The sequence below is a fragment of the Ambystoma mexicanum genome, chromosome 6q, assembly GCF_040938575.1.
Source record: "Ambystoma mexicanum isolate Mex_15411 chromosome 6q, UKY_AmexF1_1, whole genome shotgun sequence".
NCBI classification, from domain to species: domain Eukaryota; kingdom Metazoa; phylum Chordata; class Amphibia; order Caudata; family Ambystomatidae; genus Ambystoma; species Ambystoma mexicanum.
Genome location: NC_090937.1, coordinates 229,947,371 through 229,969,060, shown reverse-complemented (window position 1 = coordinate 229,969,060; position 21,690 = coordinate 229,947,371). Strand labels below are relative to the sequence as shown.

The following is a 21,690-nucleotide window of genomic DNA, read 5'->3' as shown; positions in this document are numbered from 1 at the left end:
CACCAAAGGGCAACCCTGCTTAACACCTCTAGATGTTCGAATGGGTTTGGAGATCGTTCCCGGTTGATCCAGTATAACAGATATTGATGTTTCTGTATGAAGGGCTTGAATTTGTTCCAAGATGTTATCTGGACATTCATTTTTTATTTTTAGCTTTTTCCAGAGAAGCTCCCGGTTGACCTGGTCGAACGCCTGGACCAGGTCAACGAAGGCCACGTAAATCGGGGGACCTCCTTCTTTGGTTTTCCTTTTTAAGGTGTTAATTAGAAGGATGTTCGCCAGGGTTCCGACATTTTTAACGAAACCCGCCTGAAAAGGGTCAGTGACCTTTGTATCGACGGCCCAGATTTGAAAAAGGTCCAATAGCGTAGATCCATAAAGCTTACCAATGACATCAAGCAATGCTATTGGTCTGTAATTCTTGGGGTTATCTCTTGGACCGGCCTTATAGATTGGCACTATAGTTGCTTTTTTCTAGGATAAGGGTATTGTTTTTGTTCCTGTATCAAAGACAGCCCTAGTAAACACAGCCCATTTCTCCGGAGCTTGTTTCAAGTGTACGTTTGTTAAATCGTCCGGCCCCGGTGCTCTAGAGTTTTTCAGTTTTGGGATTTTCATTGCAATAGATGCCACATCAATGGGTAAAGTCCACTCCACTTCAGATTTAATATGAGGATGTTGATTCCCTAAATTTGGATTTTTGAAGAGTTCTGTGAAGTGGGTCATCCAATTCTGTTCACCGACGTAATTATGCAATCTATTTGCTGTGCCGTTTGTTGATGATTTTATTGTTTTCCAGAAGTCCCTCGAATGGCACCCATTTAACAGCCGTAGAAATGTTTCGACGTCTGCTTGGTACATTTTTTTGGTGCTCTTAGCCAGTTTTTATAGGCCTTCTTCGCTAAAGCTGCTGTCTGTATGTCCTTTATGAACTTAGTTTTCTTTGACAGAATGAGTGCTTTCCTCAGTTTCTTCCTCTCTTCGACCAGAACCTTGTCATATCTGTGGCTAAAGCCAGTCAGATTCGATTTTGAGTTCTTAGCTGTGTATCGGTACAAGTTTAGATGTTGTGCAAAATCCGGAGCAGTTTGTATCTTATTTGTGACGCCCTTGGTATATTTTTCAATCAGGTCTCCCACGTCTCCTGCATTGACTTTAAGTTTTATTCTTCCACCGGATTCTTCAATAGAAGACAGCATCCAACTTATTTTCTCCTGAAGTGATGTCCACGTGAATTCTAGCATGTTATGGTCACTATTTTTGGTGGGTAGAGTTCGAAATTTGGAGATATGGGAGAGAAATTCTCGTGTGACAAAAATATGATCTAATGTTGCTGTCGAGGCGCCTTTTTCCCCAGGTTGGCACGGTATCCTCATTACTTCCTCTCAGGAAGTAGAAATTAAACATGTCATATAACTTCATTATTTTTGCCCATTTGGTTCCTCTTTTAATAGCCAAAATGTTGGGGCGGCACGTTGTGTTTCCTCGTATTACATCTGGGTATGATAAGTTTAAATCACCACATATTATCAGGTGAGACAGGTCGTATTCAGAGGAGATTTTCTGAAGAATGAGGTTTGCTTTATGAAGAAACTGTTCATCGCTTTGGGCCATGGGTTCCAATAGGAGTTAATTATTATTATCTCCTCGACACTGGAACGAGTCGAATGGTGATGGCTCCCTTCCCACTTCAATTGGAGGACCTGAAAGAATAGAGATGATTCAATCACCTTTATGATTCGTAGTTCATTATATGACCTTAAGGCCTGAAGACGGGCGGCCAAAAAGTCCCTTTGCCGCAGGTGACAAATAAGTTTCAAATCCGTCCATATATACGGTTGGTTCCTTAGCCAGGTCTCTTGGAGACATAATATGTCATAGTCCTCCAAGTGAACATCAGAGGGTCTCAATAAATGTTCAAAACCTCTTGTGTTCCAGGAACCGAATTTCAGGAGAGTCCCCTTTGTATGATCAGCCTCAATTTAATCTTCTGTAGGGAGCCCTTCCTGGGGTGGCTAACTTCGATTTCCTGCCTCTAGGGCTCTAGAAATCCAGGTTCATTGCTTCCCTTCCTTCGTTATATATGCTTGAGAGTTGCAAAAGCTTTAATGTTAGGGTGACTTCTGTTTACATAAAAAATAAAATGCGTACCAAACCCAGCATGCTTTAGGTATTTAATGATTCAGTCATACAACTCACACAGACATATATGACAGATATAAAGCTCTTTGGTCATTCTCATCTTCCCAAAATGTTCTTTAATATGCAAAACTGCCAAAACCTCATTGGTTTTATTGGTGCCACTTCACATTATCTCTGGAGTTCTTTAAAATCAATACACACATAGACTGTGTTAAGCAATTAATTTTATATACAAATACATGACATGCATTTTTAAACCGTTGCAAAAATGAGGCTTTTCCCTTCAGAAAAGTAAAGGTTAAAAATGATGCATCATTTTACAATATTAAAAGCATGCTTATGCTTAAGTCAAGCACAGAGTTCCCACCGGTGGCACTAAAATGATGTTCAAAAGCAATCACCAATTTCCCTCGCCAGCCCCACATTTCAGAGGTCTGTGGCCGCCCAAAAGGTGCAAGCATGAAATAGATCCTAGAGAAGTTAAAAAGGCGCAGAGTAAATCTGAATGCACAATTGCATTAAGAGACCTGTATAAGGATACCCAAAGCATTTGAAGGGTGAGAACAAAAACAGTGTGGCAAAGGTACACACTGTTTCACAGCTGTAAAGCTGTCCCGTAAAGAAATCCATTCAGCCATCTTTACAGAAGCTGCTCAGTGCTAAGCCGGCAAATGGCACTCCTGCTGGGTTTGTCATGTGTATTTGATGACATTCTGCTGCACGCTCAGTACCACCAGGAGAAACAACTGCAAAGTATGTCACACAATGCATAACTATGCACAATGCTTATAAATAATCTTTACATTAATTATATTTTAAATACAAGGTAGGACTTTTACTGTGACACAGTACTTCAAATGACAGCAGGACATCTATATCTATACTCACATATCTCAAAATGTTTATGTTACAGTCCAACCAACCGTACAGAGCTACATATTTTAATTTACCTTAAATGCAAGCTGGCAAGACCCATAGCCTAAACCACACCCACAAAAGTAACATTGTGCTGGAATGCCCAATCCATTGCTCAATTTTACTCTTGGAGTGTTGGGTGTTTTTAACAATTGCACAAACAGCAATGATGTAAACAGTATGTACCACTTCATTTGTTATAAAAGGTGCCTGTATTGTGCAGCTATGAGGAATGCTGTTGCTGCTCATACATGAATGTTCAGGGTCGCCCTTACCCTTTACTCCAACGTGAAAAAGCACAGCCAAAGATTCCAAGAACCTACTCCAACAGTCTTAACTCTACTGATGTGTTAATGTCCAAGAAGAATTTACAAATTTCACTTGTGATTTTGCCATATTTTAATGGTGTTCCAACCCAAGGGATTGGAGTTACACCAGCTGCAGCAGGTAACATGCCTTATCTCCATTTTACCCTCTGCTAACACCAGAGCTGTAACCACGAGAAAGGGGTTGAGTTATTTGTAGTCAACATTTTTATAAGATGTTCCTGTGCAACTTGCATCTATTTCATATGTGAACCTTACCATTTGACAAGACCAGATGTAGGCATTTAGTTATGTTGCATTAATATTACAGGGCAGTCTTGGTGCTTCTCATAGAGTGACAGCCGGCAATTTGTGAGAGAAACCAGACATTAACATTGAAACCAAAATTCCTCATTCCAACCTTCTCTCACTTGTGTTCATTTTGCAGGCAGCTTTTGTTCTTATCACTTCCTCTAAAAGATTATTTTCGAACCTAACCGAAAATAGACAATTAGTGGTAACAATTACCTCTAGTGCACCCAACTGTATATCACACTGCCTTCTCCAAATCTTGGACAGCAGAGATCTGAAAACACCCCTTCAACTAACATAACATAGGAGATGACAAGACAGGCTTGAATTAATAGAGAGAAAGCAATACCTTTTTGATCCCTGCAACCTTAAAAATGTCCTTATAATGTTATGGAGCCAAAATGGGGGACAGGATGGGGGTCAAGGGGCATGGTTTGAACAACGCGGACAGAGTTTGTTGAAGGGGTGGAATCTGGTGAAGGTGTAGAGTCTGGCAGAGGTGGAGTAAAGTTGGGGGGGCATGCACTTATTTGGGCCTAGGGCAGCAGAAAGCCTAAATACGTCACTGTCTGCTGCTTAAGTTTGCTCTGTGAATCTGCATTTGCAACTTTGCCATTACCCTTTTTTCAATGTAAACATAGCAGGGACTCATTGACAAACCGCACTCATGTGACAAGATCATGTGGGCGCGTCACAATACGAACTCTGACTCAGTAGGTATATCACGTTTGTGTGCATTAGGCAAAATCATGACACATGCAGTCTCTTGTGCCATATAGCCTTCAAAAGTGGCATGCTTGCAGTTCCACTGTTGCACTATAAAAGCATACAAGCATGCTCTAATTGCACTATAAAAGCATACAAGCATTTTCTGATACAGAAATTCATGTGAACACAGACCAATCGCCACCACCAGAGAAGCCACATCCTCACTGGATTCACCACACTTAAGCTCTCTCCAGTTATCATGGTCGAATGTGTCATCAACAGACTCCTGATGTTCTGTTCATTCCTCACACTTTACTAGATTAGGTGTGGGAACTCCAACCATCAATTTCCACATCCCTTAGGAACAAACTCACACAACATGGCTCTGTGCCACATTTTCTAAATCTGTGGGATCCTACTCCCTCCACACTATAAGAGGTGTGCCAATGGAGGTTTTACAGTAAATAATTAACAACAAGTTGACACAAACAGCAGCAGACCCAGTGGGATGAACTTCTAAGTTCCAGTCCTATAGTAAATGCACAAAGGCCACCCCGGTTCTACTTTCCCCAACATTCAAATGTGAGCCTCACTTTTAAATATATTTACAATTCACTGCTCCATACATATCGACAATCTACAAAATCTACAAAACAATGTAAGAGTACAGCATAACAAAAATAGCCCTACGCAGTATTTCTATCTATGATGTGCACTGTATCCATCACTGTGGGCGTCAGTGGTGGCTATTGTATAATTTAAGTAGTCACTGGCTCTGGCCCCACCTAACCCCCAGAGCAGCCACTGGCCAGGCACAATGGCTACTCTGCCCCCATTGTGCAGCCATGGGCCCCCGGGCTTGGCCCTGCTGCATCCCAAGGACACACTAATGTGGCAAAGTGAGTCAGACCTGAAATGTCCACCAACCAGAATGGCTCTGGCAGATAGACAATCTGGTTGTTCCCTTACTAAGTTCACAGACCCACCTTTGGGTCCTCGGGAAGAGAGTCCACAGACTATAACCAGTTTATCAGGTAGCTGAATAGTTATATCTAGGTCCATAGACCATACCAGGTGGACCAATATATAGCTAATCTTTTTTTTTACCTACTTATTAATTTGTAAAGGAAACCACTGTACAAACTACAAAAGGACAGACCAGATGCAAGGTCCTTGCAGAGGTTTGACATTATGCGCCCAGAGGTTTGGGTTGTAAGTGTGACCAAACATTCAACTTGGGAGAATGAATGGGAAAATGTACATTTAAGGACTCCTTCTATAACTTTGCCACCCCACCAGCGGATGAAAAATATACTACGAAATGCACAAAAAAATGTGTAGCGCACACACACACACATGCACACACGCACACACACACACGTCAAAATCCTTCCACCCATGATCTACACACCGCATATATGTAGATCATTCACAAAATATTATGCAGACAACAAAACAGCTTGCTGAATATCATTAAATAAATATGCACATACTTTAAACCTTGCCATGCCAAACAAGTATACCAACATAACAACAATAGTGCTGGAGAAATAGCTCACCCTAAGAAATAACGTGTCAAAAAGCAACATCAGCACATTTCTATATCTTTACAGCATACACCAAACAGTACATTCTGCAATTACAATTTAAAAAACAGCCATCATTTACACATTCAATTACCATCTTACACGAAGAACTATCTTACAAAAACACATAATCTTATTGCTAACTTCATACTTTATTTCACACCAAATAATAACTAACACTCACATGATAAGTGCAAATACGCACACGCACAACAATTTACAAACAAAACACTTTTGACATATTAACAACAATCCAAAACAAAAAGGTGACTGAAGGGTCCAGTAGGGTTGTTTTTTTCAGCATGCTTGCTTTTAATAAGTCAAATCTTAAAGTCGGTATTCCCACCGTTTGCTGACTTAAACTTTTTATACGTAGTAACCGTCACTCTAAAAGAAATACCTTTCCCACTGATATTTATGTCAATGGACAGATATGGATTGAAAATAAGTTGTCCATGTGTCTTATACTGTTACCGCACAATAGAACACAAACACTTTAACAGTTGCACAGTACTCTTTGTTATTTTGCTTATAGGCTAAAGTATTGACTTGCTCTGCATGTTGCGAAATCAATTAAGAGTAGCATGCAATGCATTCGTAGACATCATTGCTTGGTGGGCCGTTGTCCTTCTTACCTCATTTGGTGGAACCGTGGCAAACGGCTTGATGATGGCAGCCAATGGGATCTGGGATTGCTTTGCCATATCGGCTGTACTTGGGAAGCAGTATGCTGTGCATCGAATGTACCGAGGGCTTGCATTACCTGGAAAGGTGATATAACTTTATTAAAACTAATAGAGACAATAAGCTCTTCAAATCATTCATTTAAAAAATAGCTCAGCTGACAGCTTCAATTGATAATACTAATATGTCAAAGTTTGTACAGTTTTCTGGCATCATCCGGTGGTCATATGACTATTAAATTTCGATAGCACAACCAGCAAGATCCGATATTTGTGCCAATTGCGTATAAGGAACAACTCACTTACCTGTAACACTTGTTCTCCAGCATCTGGCTTGCATGGATTCACATGGCGATGAATAATCTCCTTCGTTAGGCTGGGAATCCTTGGTAAATTTAAGGTAGTTTAGCTTTAAGCTAAAAACTGTTTGTCTCCTCTATAGCATATCATTGTCACTTTGGGTCATACTGCCCCAGCCAATGACACTCTTCCTCCCAAGCTCCACCCCTGGTGGTCATCTTCAGATTTAGTAGCACAGGTAAAGTAGGAGTATGAACCAGAAAGGGCCAAAGAGGAGAAGGAGGTTGGGTTTGCATGTGAATGCATGCAATACCCATGCTGGAGAACAAGAGTTAGAGGTAAGTAACTTGTTCCTTCTCCAGCATTGGGTCTTGCATGGATTCACATGCTCATGAATATAATTACATAGCAGTACATATACACAACCACAGGAGGTGGCAAGGCTGACAGAAGCAATACACTTACCCCTGGAACAGACTCACCTCAAACTAACAGGTTGCGCAGCACTGCTTGGCCGACCTGGACACCTCCCTGGAATTCCTGTTGACGCACTAGAATCTTGTGAATGAGTGGGTAGACCTCCAAGTACCAGCCCTGCAGATGTCGGGCAGGAGGACACGAGAGAGAAACGCAGTCGTTGCTGCAATGGCTCTGGTGGAATGGGCTCTCAGCTGGCCCGGAAGCGGTCTGTTGGCCAGACGATGGCAATGCATGCTACAGTCGGAGAGCCACCTGGAGATGGAAGCCTTAGACAGGGGCCTCCTATGTCCCACAGGTCCAAAATTGATAGTTGAGATGTCTTTCGAGAGTCCTTTGTTTGTGCAACATACAAACTTCAGTGCACTCGCAACATCCAATAAATGCAACACGCATTCAGCAGGCGAAGAAGGATTCACAAAGAAAACTGGTAAAATCAAAGGCTTTTTTAGATAAAAGTCTGATGGTGCCTTTAGCATAAAGGAGGTATGAGTCAGCAGAAACACCTTAGCTGAGTGGAAGGACAAATATGGAGGTTTACAGGAGAGAGCCTGCATTTCCCTGACTAGCCTGGCAGAGGTGACTGCCACCAGGAAGGCGATCTTCTGGGACAGAAACTTCAAAGTAGCTTGATGACTTGGTTCAAAACGGAGGCCCCATCAGTCTGGACAGTACGAAGTTCAGCTTCCACACCGGGGTAGGCGCCTTCATCGGAGGGAATGTTCTGAAGAGGCCCTTGACGAACTCCTTAACGATCCTGTGCGACTGCAAGGCAATCTTGCTGGAGTCCGTGTGTACCGGAATATGGCGGTTAGGTGTACCCTGATAGATGCGTGGACAAGGCCAGCCTTGGCCAGCGAGAGCAAGTACGGGAAAGCTGCAGTGCTGTTACGTGCAGCTGAGAAATCTTCCGCTGTCAGCAACACACTGTAAATCGCTTCTACTTGTGACTGGCCTTTTTGCATTCCAAAGGCAGCGAGTAGTGTCCAAATTCTAGGGTTGCAGGAGCCAGGCCATGAGGCTCAGAGACACTGGGTCATAGTGCAGTATTGACCCTCCTTCTCTGGTGAGGAGGTACAGATGTGGAGGCAGTTTAGTGGCTGGAGCCACCAACAGATGGAAAAGGTCTAAATACCAGATCTGCCTGGGCCACGCCAGTGCAATGAGGATTATCTTGCAGTGGCAACGTCTGAGTGTGTTGATCACATATAGCAACAGTGGAATCAGTGGGAAAGAGTCCAGGAAGAGGCCCTCACAAGGGAACGAGAACGCGTCCCCCAGTCTCCTTGGCTGAGGGTACCTGCTGGCAAACCTCTGACACTTGGCATTGATAGATGTAGCAAAAAAGGCCGATTTCAGGGTGACCCCACTCGTTGAACAGATGAGACACTTGCCTTGCTGAAGCTCCTAATTGTGGCAGGACCGCTACTCCCTGCTGAGAGTTTTCTGCAATGGTGTTTTTGACACCTTCCCGGTGAAATGGGTTGAGGAACATGCGTTGAGCAATGGTTCAGCGTCACAGATTCAGTGCCTCCAGGGAAAGCGCTGGGGAGCGCGTCCCGCCCGGGTTCCTGATGTAGAACATGGTAATGGTGTTGTCCGTGAAGACTCGCACCACCTTCCCCTGGAGCTGAGGATGAAAAGCTTGAGGGCCCACAAGACTGCCGTAATTCCAGGACATTGATGTGTAACTCCTTCTCTTCCAGAATATCCTGTGTAGGACCACTAACCTCCGAGGGAGGCGTTGGTCCTGACTGTCACCTGATGAGCAGGGATCTGAAAGGGAGCCCCCAGCGAGAGATGCAGGCAAACTGATCACCATTGCAGTGCCTGATTGAGGGAAATCTTGTCAGTTCATGTGATGGTTACTTGCTGCCATCTGCCATCCAAAAACTCCTGAAAGGGTCTCATCTGCAGTCTGCAAAAGAGGACCAGATGAATGCAGGAGGACATCATCCCCAGCAGGGACATGATGGACCGGACTGCAGTAACGGACGCTGTCGACAGCTGCTGAACCTTTCCCAGGATGGTCTTCACCCTCTCTTCTGAGGGAGTCACCAGACACAAGACTGTTTTGAGGCAGGCACCCATGAGTAGTGCGTTCCGAGATGGTACTACGCGGGACTTCCGATCGTTTATCGAGAATCCCATTGAAGTCAGGGTCTGGATGGTTTCCGCAGTGTGCCGAATTGCCAGCGTGTCAGAGCGGGATCGGATGAGCCAATCGTCCAGGTAAGGGTAGGCGTGGATTCCCTTGCGGTGCAGGTGCATTGTCACTAAGGCCAAGCACTTGGTGAACACCGTTGGGCTGATTTGAGGCTGAAGGACAGGGCCTTGAACTGGTAAAAGCGCGCTTGAACTACGAAACACAGGAACTTCCGGTGTTTCCATTGTATGGGAATGTGGAAGTATGCATCCTCCGGGTCGAGTGTCGCCAGCTAATCCCCTTCCTCCAGTTAATTGAGCACATGCTGTAACATGACCATCCTGAACTTCTGGGATTTGAGGAACTTGTTGAATCGTCGCATGTCTAGAATGGGTCTCCACCCTCTAGACTTCTTTCTTACCAGAAAGTATCTTGAGCACACTTGGGAGCCCCGGAGGCGCTGAGAGACTGGTTCTATTGCCCCTTTGCTTAGCATGGCTTGAACCTCCTTTAGCAGCTGTGCCACGTGCAGTTCTTGTCACGGAACAGGAGAAATGTGAGGGCATCGGTCCTAGAATTTGTGCCCCTGCTGAAGGACATTGAACACCCATTTGTCTGTGAATCTTTTGCCACTGGTTGACAAATTGCAATAACCGGTCTCCCACTGGGGTGCTGCAGTGGTGGCACCGGTCCTGGGCTGGTTCAGGCTTGCTTTGGAGTCTGTGGCCTTGCTGGGGGTGGCAATAAAGCTAGCTGTCATGCCATAGGCCTGGGAGCGTACCATATAAGCCTCCTGGGTGGTAGAGTCAGAGGGCTGAAGATAAGGGGGCTAGAACCCTTTGATGACCTGGAGAAACTCCCCTTAGAGGATCAAAAGTATGGCCTCCTCTGCTGAAGGGTGCCCAAAGAACGCACTGTCTCAATGTTCGACTTTATGGCCTTCAGAGTCTCATCGACCGCCTTCCCAAACTGGTTGTCGCCATCGAACAGCATGTCGATAACCTTGGTCTGCACATCTGTGCAGAAGTTGGTGGCCTTGAGCCAATCCTTGTGGTGGAGGGCCACACCATTGCCCATCTGGCGAAGGCCAGAGTCCGCAAGGGTGATCATGATCACGTGGTCGGAAGCCACCTCCTCTTCCGGCAACTGGGCTAAGGATTTGGCCTTCTTATCATCAGGGAGGAAGTCGAGGATGGGCCCCAACTTGTACCACAACGATCTGTCGTAACTTGACAGGATGGCGAAGGCGTTGGCAGACTTGATTGTTGATGCTGCGTTGTGATAATGTGTTTTTCTGCTGCATCCAGACATTTACCGCCTTGGTCCATAGGAAACATAGACAAAGAAGAAGAGTTGGAAGACCTCTTGCTAGAGGCGGCCATGACCACTGAGTCTGGAGAGGGCTGTGACCAGAGGCATCTAGGGGCCGGGTCTGGAACCCGGTACTATTTCTCCAACTGGTCACGCTTATCAGGAGTGTTATTAGGGGCCTTCATGACCACTAAGCCATCCTCTGATATGTCATCCAACAGGGGAAGGAGATGATGGTCTTCTTGGAGGACTCGCGTCGTTCGAAAAGGAAACCTTACATTTCTTCCGGTACCAGGTTGAATAGCTTGGAAGCTTAGATATCATAGAGTGGAATGGACCAATTTTATCTGGCGGAGAGGCCCTGGCCGGTGCATTGACATCTGGGGGTTCCCCATCCGCGGGAATGTAGTCATTAAACTCATTCATGTGTGTACCGGTTGTGGCAGTGTCTGTTTGAGCTGTTTCCTCTACCACAGGGAGCAGCGCCATCGGCATTGGTCAAGGGGTAAAAGGGGCCTTATGAGGTGGTGGCTGGGCCCGAGAAGGCCTCAGAAGGCTCCTTGCCGGAACAGGGGTGGGAGCAGTAGGCAAACGCTGTTGGATTTCAGCCACCAGTGTGCGTAAGGTGGTCAAGATGTCCAAGGACCTGTCCCTCAGAGCAGGCGCAGAGACTGGGCCTTAGCCCCATGGAGGGCAAATGGCTGCGAGGCCGGCAGGCCGGTGACCCCGGATGAGGCATAGGCAGAAAGGGGTTGGGTTCTCCTTAGCCCGCTTCCTGATCTGAGTAAAACCCCCCTGGCAGGTTTCTTCAGAACTGGTGTATGTATTTATTTATTTATTACATTTTAGAAATGCCCAGACCCGGAGGTAGCACAGCATTGGTAAAATAAAGTTGCAAGGAGTACATAGGAAAGAAGATACAGAGAGTAGAAAACAGAAAAAGCAGCCTGGAATACAGGCCGGAGGCAGCAAGTTATTTGTATTTGTCAAATAACCAAGTCTTGACAAGTTTTTTAAAAGTAGAGTATGATTACTCGTTTCTGATAGATGGTGGGAGGGAGTTCCAGACTGCAGGTGCTGTAACACGAAAACTCACTCCACCTGCTTTTTTGGTTTTATAGCGGGGAGCATGCACGGAAATGCTGCAGCTGGATCTTAGAGCACGTCTGTGAGCAGATTTGGGGATCCAACTATTGAGGTGGTTGAGGGAAAGGGTTTTAAACTCGACCCGTGCTTTCATAGGGAGTCAATGTACAACACATCTAGTATGGAGTCAGAATTGTGATCACCACAGAGAAGGATAAGGATATGCATATCATCAGCAAAATGAGTGTAGATGATATCTCTGGCATCAAGGAGATCAAAAAGGGGTTTAGTATAGGTGTTATGAAGGGTAGGAGAGAGGCAAGAGCCATGAGGGACACTGAGCGGGGCAGGGATAGCATCTGCTGCTTAGTCTCCTATGAAAACTTGTGTAGTGTGGCTGCTAAGAAATGAGTTGATCCAACACTTCCTCAGAGAAATGGAAGTGTTATAGGAGGTGTTGGCTTAGGATGTTGTGATTGACCAGGTCATAGGCCGCTGAGAGATCTAACAAGAACAGGATTAGTAGTTTTCCAGCGTCATGAATGGCATCCATTTGGTAGCTGGAGACCTCCTCAGGGATCCCAGATTCCTTATGGAAAGAGCCGACGACTGGAGCCTGAGGAGCAGGAAAAGGCACCGTTGTTGACGGGACAGTCGTCAGAACTGCTGACGGAGGTCTTGGCGGCAAGAAAACCCTGGGCGTGGTAATCGTTGCAGTGGTAAAGGTGATGATCGTGGGCGAGCACTTTGGTGCTGCAGCAGTCGAAGGTAGGACAGGCTTCGTAGATGTGGCGGTCATCGACGGAATGACGGTCTTGGTGGATCAAGCCATCGACGAGGCTCATGTCGACGACGGAGTCGGCGATGGGTCATACGAAGACCTGTGTTTGGCCACTGATGCCAGCGACCTTCTCACAGACAGAGGCAGCCCGCCTGCTGGTAGGCTAACCGTTGACAGAGCTGATTATGGCGAATGGCCTACCTCCGAAGTGGGCCCAGAGCTGTGGTGACCACTGACGAGGAAGGCGATGGAGCGTGTGATTTTACCTTCTTTTGGATCTTTGCCAAGGAACGATCCTCAAAGGACCTCGACCTCTTTGTACCAAATGGAGCATGTTCTTTGGACCTGCTGGCCCTGGAAGAGGCATGTGTCAGAGGCCTTCCCTTCTTCGATCCATGCCAGCAACCTCCGATGGGGGTCCTTTTCTGTCTTCGAGGAAAAGGATTGGCGAATTGGACATCCGTCCACATCGTGATCGGGATGAAGACAATAAATGCAGCCGATGTGCCGATCCTTGATGAAGATATTCTTCAGGCCACCGTTTTCACAGGACCTGAAAAGACTTTTCTTCGTGGCATCCATTATGGTGTTGGGTTAAAGGCCCAAGCCTGGGCTTGTGGCGCCACAAGCTGGAGATCCAACGATGGACTGAGGATCTCCTCTGTCAACGCGTCTCTGCCGCCGGTAGTCACAACGTGATCGTAGACGATGAAGAGATGAAGAATCTTTGCAAAATGAGGTAAAAAAGAGCTAAAAGCTAACAGATTTCAAGGCGAGAAGCATGAGGACTCCCAAAACGAGAAAACGTGTGGTAATAATCTGAAGATGGCCACCAGGGATAACCAGGGATAGAGCTTAGGTGGAAGAATGTCCTTGGCTGGGACAGTATGACCCAAAGTGACACTGATAGGCTGTAGAGGAGGTAAGCAGTTTTTAGCTTAAAGCTAAACTGCTTTATATTTATAGAGGATTCCTAGCCTGATGACAGAGAATATTCATGAGCATGCGAATCCATGCAAGATCCCATGCTGAAGAAACACAATTCATTGACAGGGTTTTGTTAATTATGAAACATGCAGAATCTTTATGCCATGACAAATGAGTGGAGCTTATTTTATATGTGAAACCTTTTGGATCACCATCAAAACAGCAACGTAAGGTATGGATTTTAAAGAGAGAAACACATTGACTAACATGACGAGTATGGCAGCATTATGCACTACCAAACTCATTTGCCATTACTGCAGCTCAGTTTGTTGGCAAATCTTCCAAGTATTAGTGCAGGGCTGGAGGAGTTAGTCTCCATTTTGGAGTCCAATAGGACTCCATTAGGTTTGAAGTATTTACTGTAAATCCGCAATTATTTCCTTCAGGAAAACCTCTAGCCAAATGCTAGTCCTCTCCAACCTCAGAGTATGCCAGGACTGTAAAAGTGGCAATAATTTCGCTATTGCAACTTTTTTCCTGCAACTTCACACTGGAAAGAGAGCCATCTATCTAGTGATATGAAACAATGGTGGCAGAATGATCTCAACCAAAATCCTTCGGGTTGAACAAAGGGAATTTCATTCTCAACAGCGAACAGATTAACTGACTTCCATAACGCCTACGAATGGTCACTAATCACTCTCCTTATTGCAATGCTTTCTGCCTCATTTTGATGGCCATGCATAATTGGAAGAAACTGTTGGTCTCTTTCCTCTGATTCTAATCCATCTCCAGTCAAGACGGAGATGAAACAGGAATTCAATGCATGCAAGAAGAGAAAGTAACGGGAACCCCGGATCAGTTGAAGCTGTTTTATCTGGAAGAGTGACAATATCAGCCAATCGCATGAGGAACACACACACACAAACATTAATCAACCTGTTTCAAACAACAACAATGTACCTGTAACAACTTGCTCCTGTTCCAAACCTTGATCTTTCCCAAACCCCTTGTTAGGACAATACTAGTGCTACCCTCTCCCCTTCCCAATTGAGAGAGTCTAAAGCTCTCCCTGAACAAACCCAAAGCACTAGTACACAAAACGAAAGCTTTCCCTTTAAGGGAAACAGTCTCTCTGTCCCGACAATGGTAGCATGTGTTTGGTTATTTCATGAAGGTAATGGGACCCGCTATGAACTCTGTGGGTCTTCAGATAAAATGTTACCAGTTTGTTACTACACAAACACTGAGAGTTTTGAGAAGGAGGCATAGTTTCAGAAGCTTTGTTACCCATAAAAGGATTCTCACACCAGGGATATATTGTTTCTATTTTCCTGCTTACTCAGTGAAACAACTGTTTTGCACACTTTCCCAGAGTCTTTCCAGCCTCTAAAACACAAGCCGGGGAAAACGGAAACGCACAGCACCACACATGCAGCACCTGGGAGCATCAGGGGATACAGATTAAAAACAAAGATGGCGGAAAAGCAAATTATAGGTTTGACCAAGCAACCCCTATCCAATTACAAGACCTGCACTAGAATATCCATGCAGGGGGAGGAGAGAACACAGTATAAAAGCACATAGCCCCACTTGCTCATGGAGGTTGCAGAAGCATGAGGCCCGTGGTTGGAGAGGGCTGAACACTGGAGAGCAATAGAAGAAGCAGAAACGGAAATCACGGAGGAGTGCCGTGGTGGCAGCAGTGGAGAGCAGGAGCCGGTGGGGAGTTTTATGGGAGTAACAGAGACACTGATTTCACAGTAGGCGATAACATCAGGACATGGAAGTGGAAGTCATGAGACGGTGGTTGGAACGAAGGTGAAGGTGGAGGGGGTGAGACCCAAGGAGAAGGAGGACCCAGAAGGGCCTTATAGAGTGTCCTCCCAACACGACCATATACGAATTTCAGCAATTTACTACGCAGTGGCGTCAGGGGAAAAGGCGAGAATAATGCTACCCGGCTCTTACCCCAGCTGCAAGAAAGAGAGGGATCAACAACATAGCCAGAAAATCATAAACAATACACCCTCATAGCCCTTTTCCATTGTCTTTCTGCAAACATGTAAAACCTGTTTGGAGTTGTCAACACACAGATACACCTAGGAGTCATACCAAGTAGGAAGGAACTTCACTTTCAGTCCAAGGATCAGGTCAGAGAATAAGCGTCATAGTTCACCATTTGAAAAGATACAATTCAGAAACAATCCAAGTTGCAGGCTGTGGTCAGAGTCCAAAACATTTCAGAATTCCAAGACACAACAGAAATCAATCTGTGAGGCAGCCAAGGGACCGAATCCAAACGTAATTCACTGGTCCCAAAAAGCAATTAACACAAAACTAGAACTCTAGAGGTAAGGAGTCGTGTGAGACTGCCAATAAAAGCTGGGGCAAGGTGAGAAACAGGTCAAAATCTGGAGCCAAGTGTGAAATAATTCAGGAATAGTGAGAAGTGACAGCTTGCACAATGCTTAAATCTGATTGAGAAGTGCTGTGCAACATAGAAACCTTTAATGCTGCGTTACCTCCTGCCGGATTGAGCACCCTGCACCATTGGTGAAGAGTGCGCTGAAAGTTATGATGCGTTTGGACCCTGAGGCAGCAAGGAAATGTAGTGACAGTTTGAAAGGCCCACACTTTCAAAGTAGTGACAGGCCATTCATTCATGAATGCCAATATCCTCCCACCCGCCTGGCACCCGTTTCTAAATTGTTGTCATGGTGGGCACAGCAGATCCTTAGGACTTTTCCGAGCCCTCAACCTTTACCTGGTTGGGTGAAACACACCTGGGTGCTTTTCACGCTGCAACATGGATATTCCCACGATGGGTGAAGAACGAGAACTGACTAAACAAGTAACCCCACCAAAACACAAAGTGGTTGAGTAAAAAGAAAGTGTTGCAAATGTTGCACCACTAGCCGCAGTGACTTTGCCACTTACTTGGATGCTTTCAAAGATTCCTCTGTTCTCGCCCCAAGCTGCACACCATCAAAGCGCAGATCAACCTCCTCCTTGAGTACCTCTGGACCACTCATACTGTCCCCATGGCCTGGGAGACACAGTCCACCATATCCAGACTAATCTGGAGAGCCCGGCATGCTGCCTCTTTGCCATGTGGCAAGACATCATCAAAACCATCTCTTACCTCCCCCTCCGGAAGGTCATCCGCTGCCTCTGAAACCACCTTCTAAAAGACATTGGTGTATTTGGCTAAGGTCCAAGAAATATCTGTGGGTTGCAGAGCACACTGCCTGCCCCAAAAATCACGTTGCCAAAGGCATCACGTTTCTTGCTCTCTCAGTCTGGGGGAAGTGAAGGGAAAGTAGATTTAATTTCTTCCACAGCGGCCTGCGTGACCAAGATTTGGTGGTGGCATGTTGGATGAAGCGGGTCCGATGGGCTGGTCTATATATTTTGCTAGTTATTTGTTCACTAAAACCCAGTAAAATCTGGTTAGCAATCCCTGCGAGCCTGATTCTATGGTACCTGCGATGCCCCAAGGCCAAAGGAAACTGAATCTTTTTCATCATCTGTAATGATGTAGGAGGCGAATTTATTTATTTATTTGTATAGCGCACTTACAGCCCAAGGGCATCGAGGCGCTGTTACATGAATTTTGTAGGAGATTTTGATTAAGTGGATACAGGTGACCGACACGGTCTTTTAGGTACAGGTGCAATAAAGGTAGGTGACTTCATACAAGACAGTTAGGTAATTTCATACATGAAAAGTGAGCCAGCAATCAATATTATAGCAGAGATAATCAGAGCATATAAAAGCTAGATAGGCAGTTAGACAAAGAGCTTGGTTTTGATGGTTTTGCGGAATGCTTGGTGGGACTCGATCATTCTTAGGTGGGAAGGAAGAGCGTTCCAGTGTGAGGCGGCCATCGTGGGGAAGCTTCAGCCCCCAGCGCAGACTTTCAGTGTCTTGGGAATGATGATCATGTTAGAATACCCCTTTCTGAGAGGTCTTGTGGATGTGTGTTTAACGATTCTTTGGGCAAGGTAGGGTGGGACCAGGTCATGAAGGCATTTATGGGTCAGTGAGAGTGTCTTGAAGACGATTCTCTCTTTGACTGGGAGCCAGTGAGCCTGCCTCCTCACCTCAGAGATGTGGTCTTTCCCCGATGTGCCTGTGGCAGCCCTAAGGGTGTTGTTTTCCACCAGTTGGAGCTTGGCCAGGTTTTTATAGGAGGTCCCTACGAGGAGGGCATTGCAGTAATTAAGCCTTGATCCAATTATTGCCCTAGTGATGGTAAGGCAATTCTGGCGGGATAAGAAGGGTCTGGCCGCGTTAAGAACTTTTGGAGTAGTAATGGCGTTAACCTGTCTGTCCATGGTCAGATCCGAATCTAGGTAGACTCCAAGCGTCTTGACATTGTTGGACACCTTGATGGGAAAGTTGTCAATAGTGAAGGACAAGTACTGCTGGTCCAGATTATCCAAGGCAGTGGGTGAGCCTATTCTGAGGATTTCCGTTTTCTCACTATTAAGGCACAGCCAATTATCCGCCATCCAGGACTGGATCGTGGAGCATATGGTGGTGAGGGTGATCATGTACTCTTTGTAATTGCCGGTGAGTGGGATAAGCACCTGTGTGTCAACCGCATAGTTAGTATACGAGATGCACAAGGAGTCGAGGATACTGAACAGAGGCCTCGTCAAGAGGTTGTATAGAGTAGGCGCAATGCAGGAGCCTTGAGGGACTCCGCATTTGATGTGGCTGGAGGTGGCACAGGCTGAGTCAGAGAAGACTTTCATAGCCCTCTCTTGGAGAAAGGATGTGATCCGGGCACAACCTTTGGGGGAAAAGTTGGCTGCAGTTGCGAGGTGGCAGCAGAGAGTGCTGTGCTCCACCAAATCAAAGGCCACCGGCAAATCAAGGAGCAATAGGAGCGCAGGTTTGCCCGAGTCTGTAAGATTGTCCATTTGATTCTTTAGGTCAAGCAGGGCCATTTCAGTACCATGTCGTGGGCGGAAACCAGACTGCCGCAAGCCAAGGAGACGGTTATCTTCCAGAAATTTCTGGACTTGCAGGTAGGCTTTGTCCAAGATGTTTAGGAGGAAAGGGACGGTGGTGATGGGCCTATAGTTCCCTGGAACCGTTGGGTCGAGGGAAGGTTTTTTAAGGAGCGGGCGAACCCAAGCTTCCTTGAGATCCTTAGGGACGTGGCCAGACTTGAAGGAGGTGTTAATAAAGGCAGTTATGAAAGGGGCGAGGAGGTTTGCTGAGTCTTTAATCAGTTGGGCCGGGCAGGCATCACCCTTACAATTAGAAGGTTTGATGGATTTTAGCAAAGCAATGACTTCAAGTTCCGTCATTTCTTTGAAGTCAAAAGGGGTGGAGGAGTTGGACTTGGTGACCGCAGGAGAATAGCCATGCATGTTGGCTATGAGAAGGCTAAGGGCTTTTTGATGGTCCCGGATTTTGGTTTGGAGAGTATTCAGTTTGTCTAGCATAGCCGACTGAATGCTATTACACCAGATTTCGTCCTTAAGGAGAGTGGGCAGGGGGGTTGGACGGCTTTTCCAGCTCTCTAAAGATGGTGAAGATTTCTTCGGACCCTGATTTAGCATAATTAATCCTTGAGTTAAATGATGCAGCTTTGGCTTGGATGATGTTAGCTTTGTAAGTTTTAGAAATGGCTTTGAAGGCACTCCTGGTAGCATCCGAAGGGTTGGCTTTCTAGGCAGAGAGTGCTAACCTTTTTTTGGTGCGTTCATCAAGCAGTTCCTTAGAGAACCGGGCATTGGAATGTTTGACTTTTTTAGCTTTCTTAAGGGAGAGAGGGGCTATAGCATCAACAGCTTGGGTGATGATGTCTTTGAAGGTCTGGCTAGAATTTCAGGGTTTTCAGAGAAGGGGGCCTGCAATGTGGGCACCGTTAGAAAAGGTGCAATGGTTTCTGCAGTGAGCTGATGTGAGCTTCTTGCGAGGGCCGCTGGACAGGGCGTAGTTGGTTTAGAGGAGCCTCTTTTGGATAGGAGGTTGAATTGAATATAGTGGTGGTGAGACCATGGGATAGGCGTGTTGGCAGTTATTTGGACGGTGCAGTTATGCTGACTAATCCAATCCGAGGTGCGTCCTTTAATGTGGGTTGGTTCACAGATGGTTTGGGAGAAACCCAGGGTGGTAAGGGCTTTGTTCAGGGTATTGGCATGGGAGTCCTTAGGGTAGTTAAGGCCTAAATTCAGATCGCCCAGAAGCAAAACTTTTTGATGTTGTCAGACAGGGAGAGGATGAGGTTTTCCTGGAAGTCGGCGATGGGACCTGGGGGACGATATACGATGTGCATGGTAGTGGTGCAATTGTCGGAGATGTTAATTTTGAGTCGGAGGTAGTCAAGTTGTGACTATGTTGACCTTCAGCCTCCCTAATAGCAAGGGTTTCCCTGGCGATGAGGGCAACGCCCCCACCTCTCTGGTGAGTTCGGTCTTTTCTAAATATTGTGTACCTTGTAGGGATGGCAAGTGAAAGAGCAGGACCAGAACCTTCATTGAGCCATGTTTCTGCGATTATTAAAAGGTCGAGGTTATCTTTGATAATGAGGTCACTAATGTCAAGGGCATGAGCTGGTAATGAACGTGCATTAATGAGTGCATAATTTAGGGTGTTGGTGGGAGAAGGAGTGGGGGTAGGCAGTGGCATGGGCTGAACTTGGGGTGCATGCATGGCTGGGCTGGAATTAGTAGCATGTGCGGGTAGTAGCAGGGGCACAGGCATAGGTACTTCATAGTGCACAGGCATGGTAAGGCTAGTAACAGAGGAGAATGGTGGCATGGTTTTGGTTATAGACTTTTATTTCTTAGGTAGAAAACCTCACTGTCCCTATTTCTATGAGGGGTTTTGCTGCCTCAAACTAACACTAGAGGAACTGTCAAAATGTCTGTCAGATCAAAGTTCCACCATCCTATTCTAACCCTCACACTATAACTAAAGAATAAACTAACAAACAGTTCTTCCTTCAGGAGAACGATTCCCTTCTCCTGGTTCTTCAACAGTGTCCTACAGTTGTTCTTCCTCACTAGAAAATACCAGGGGGAATGACTCCCTTCCCCTGGAACACAGGTTTCACCCAGTGTTTTATCCAATGCCCAGGAGAATGACTACCTCTCATGGGATGCACTTTGGTACTCTCCAATAGGACCAGAGGGAATAACTCCCTTTCCCTGGTGTTACTTTATCCAATTCAACACAAGATCAAGGGGAATGGCTCCCTTGCCCTGGCTCATGGGTTTCACACAGCCTTTTATCAAATGTCCAAGGGATTGACTCCCTTCTACTGGTTTGCACTTCTGTAGTTTCCAATAGGACCAAGCAGAATAACTCCCTTCCCCATGTGTGACTTTATATAATGCAATACAAGGCCGGGAGAAGGACTCCCTTCCCATGGCTTCACTTTAGGGTCCCAGGCCCTTCTCTGGTGATCAGTGGTCTCCTCACTGACAAGGAGGAGTGTTCCCTCTTAAGTTTGCTTCGCTGAACTTCGCAGGTTCCCACACACTTATAAGCTTCGTAATGGTTTCACTGTGCTGAGCCCACCTCAGATGCATGCAGTAGTTTTGATGGGGTCCCAGACCCTCCTTATCCCCTCTCTGGGCCTGAGCTCAGAGTTCTCTGAAGGTTGTACAGGGTCCCAGACCCACCTTCGCCCCTCCCTAGGTGTTACGACCCTCACAGTGTGCTTTGGCAACTGTCCTTGACTCCACTTGTCCCTGCCGGCCGCCCTTCTTTAGTTTTTAAACTCTGCCAATGTCCATTCCTTTGTGAAAGGCTAGAAGGCTGTTCCCAGCTACATTTATCCATCTTCATGCCTCTGCACATCCTCCTCGTGTTAGTACTTGAGTGAAAAGTATTCTTCATGTTCTTTATCATCTTCTTCTTCCCAGCATTTTCAAAAGTGTCTATCTTGGAGGTATTGCTATAGCATATAGTTTTATGCTCAATAGGAGGTTGTGGGGTGTTCTGAGAAGTGTGGTAACTGTGTGACTGGACACTGGGGTTGTGA

At 46.0% G+C, this 21,690-nt stretch overlaps 1 protein-coding gene across 1 annotated transcript in view; it reads right to left on the bottom strand.

The window, feature by feature from the left end:
- SEC24D (SEC24 homolog D, COPII coat complex component) overlaps positions 1-21,690 on the bottom strand; it is a 658,686-nt gene that overhangs the window by 372,047 nt on the left and 264,949 nt on the right. Inside the window, exon 8 of the mRNA XM_069630689.1 lies at positions 6,604-6,731. Within this exon, the coding sequence (XP_069486790.1) occupies positions 6,604-6,731 (128 nt within the window). The remainder of the gene's footprint in view (positions 1-6,603; positions 6,732-21,690) is intronic.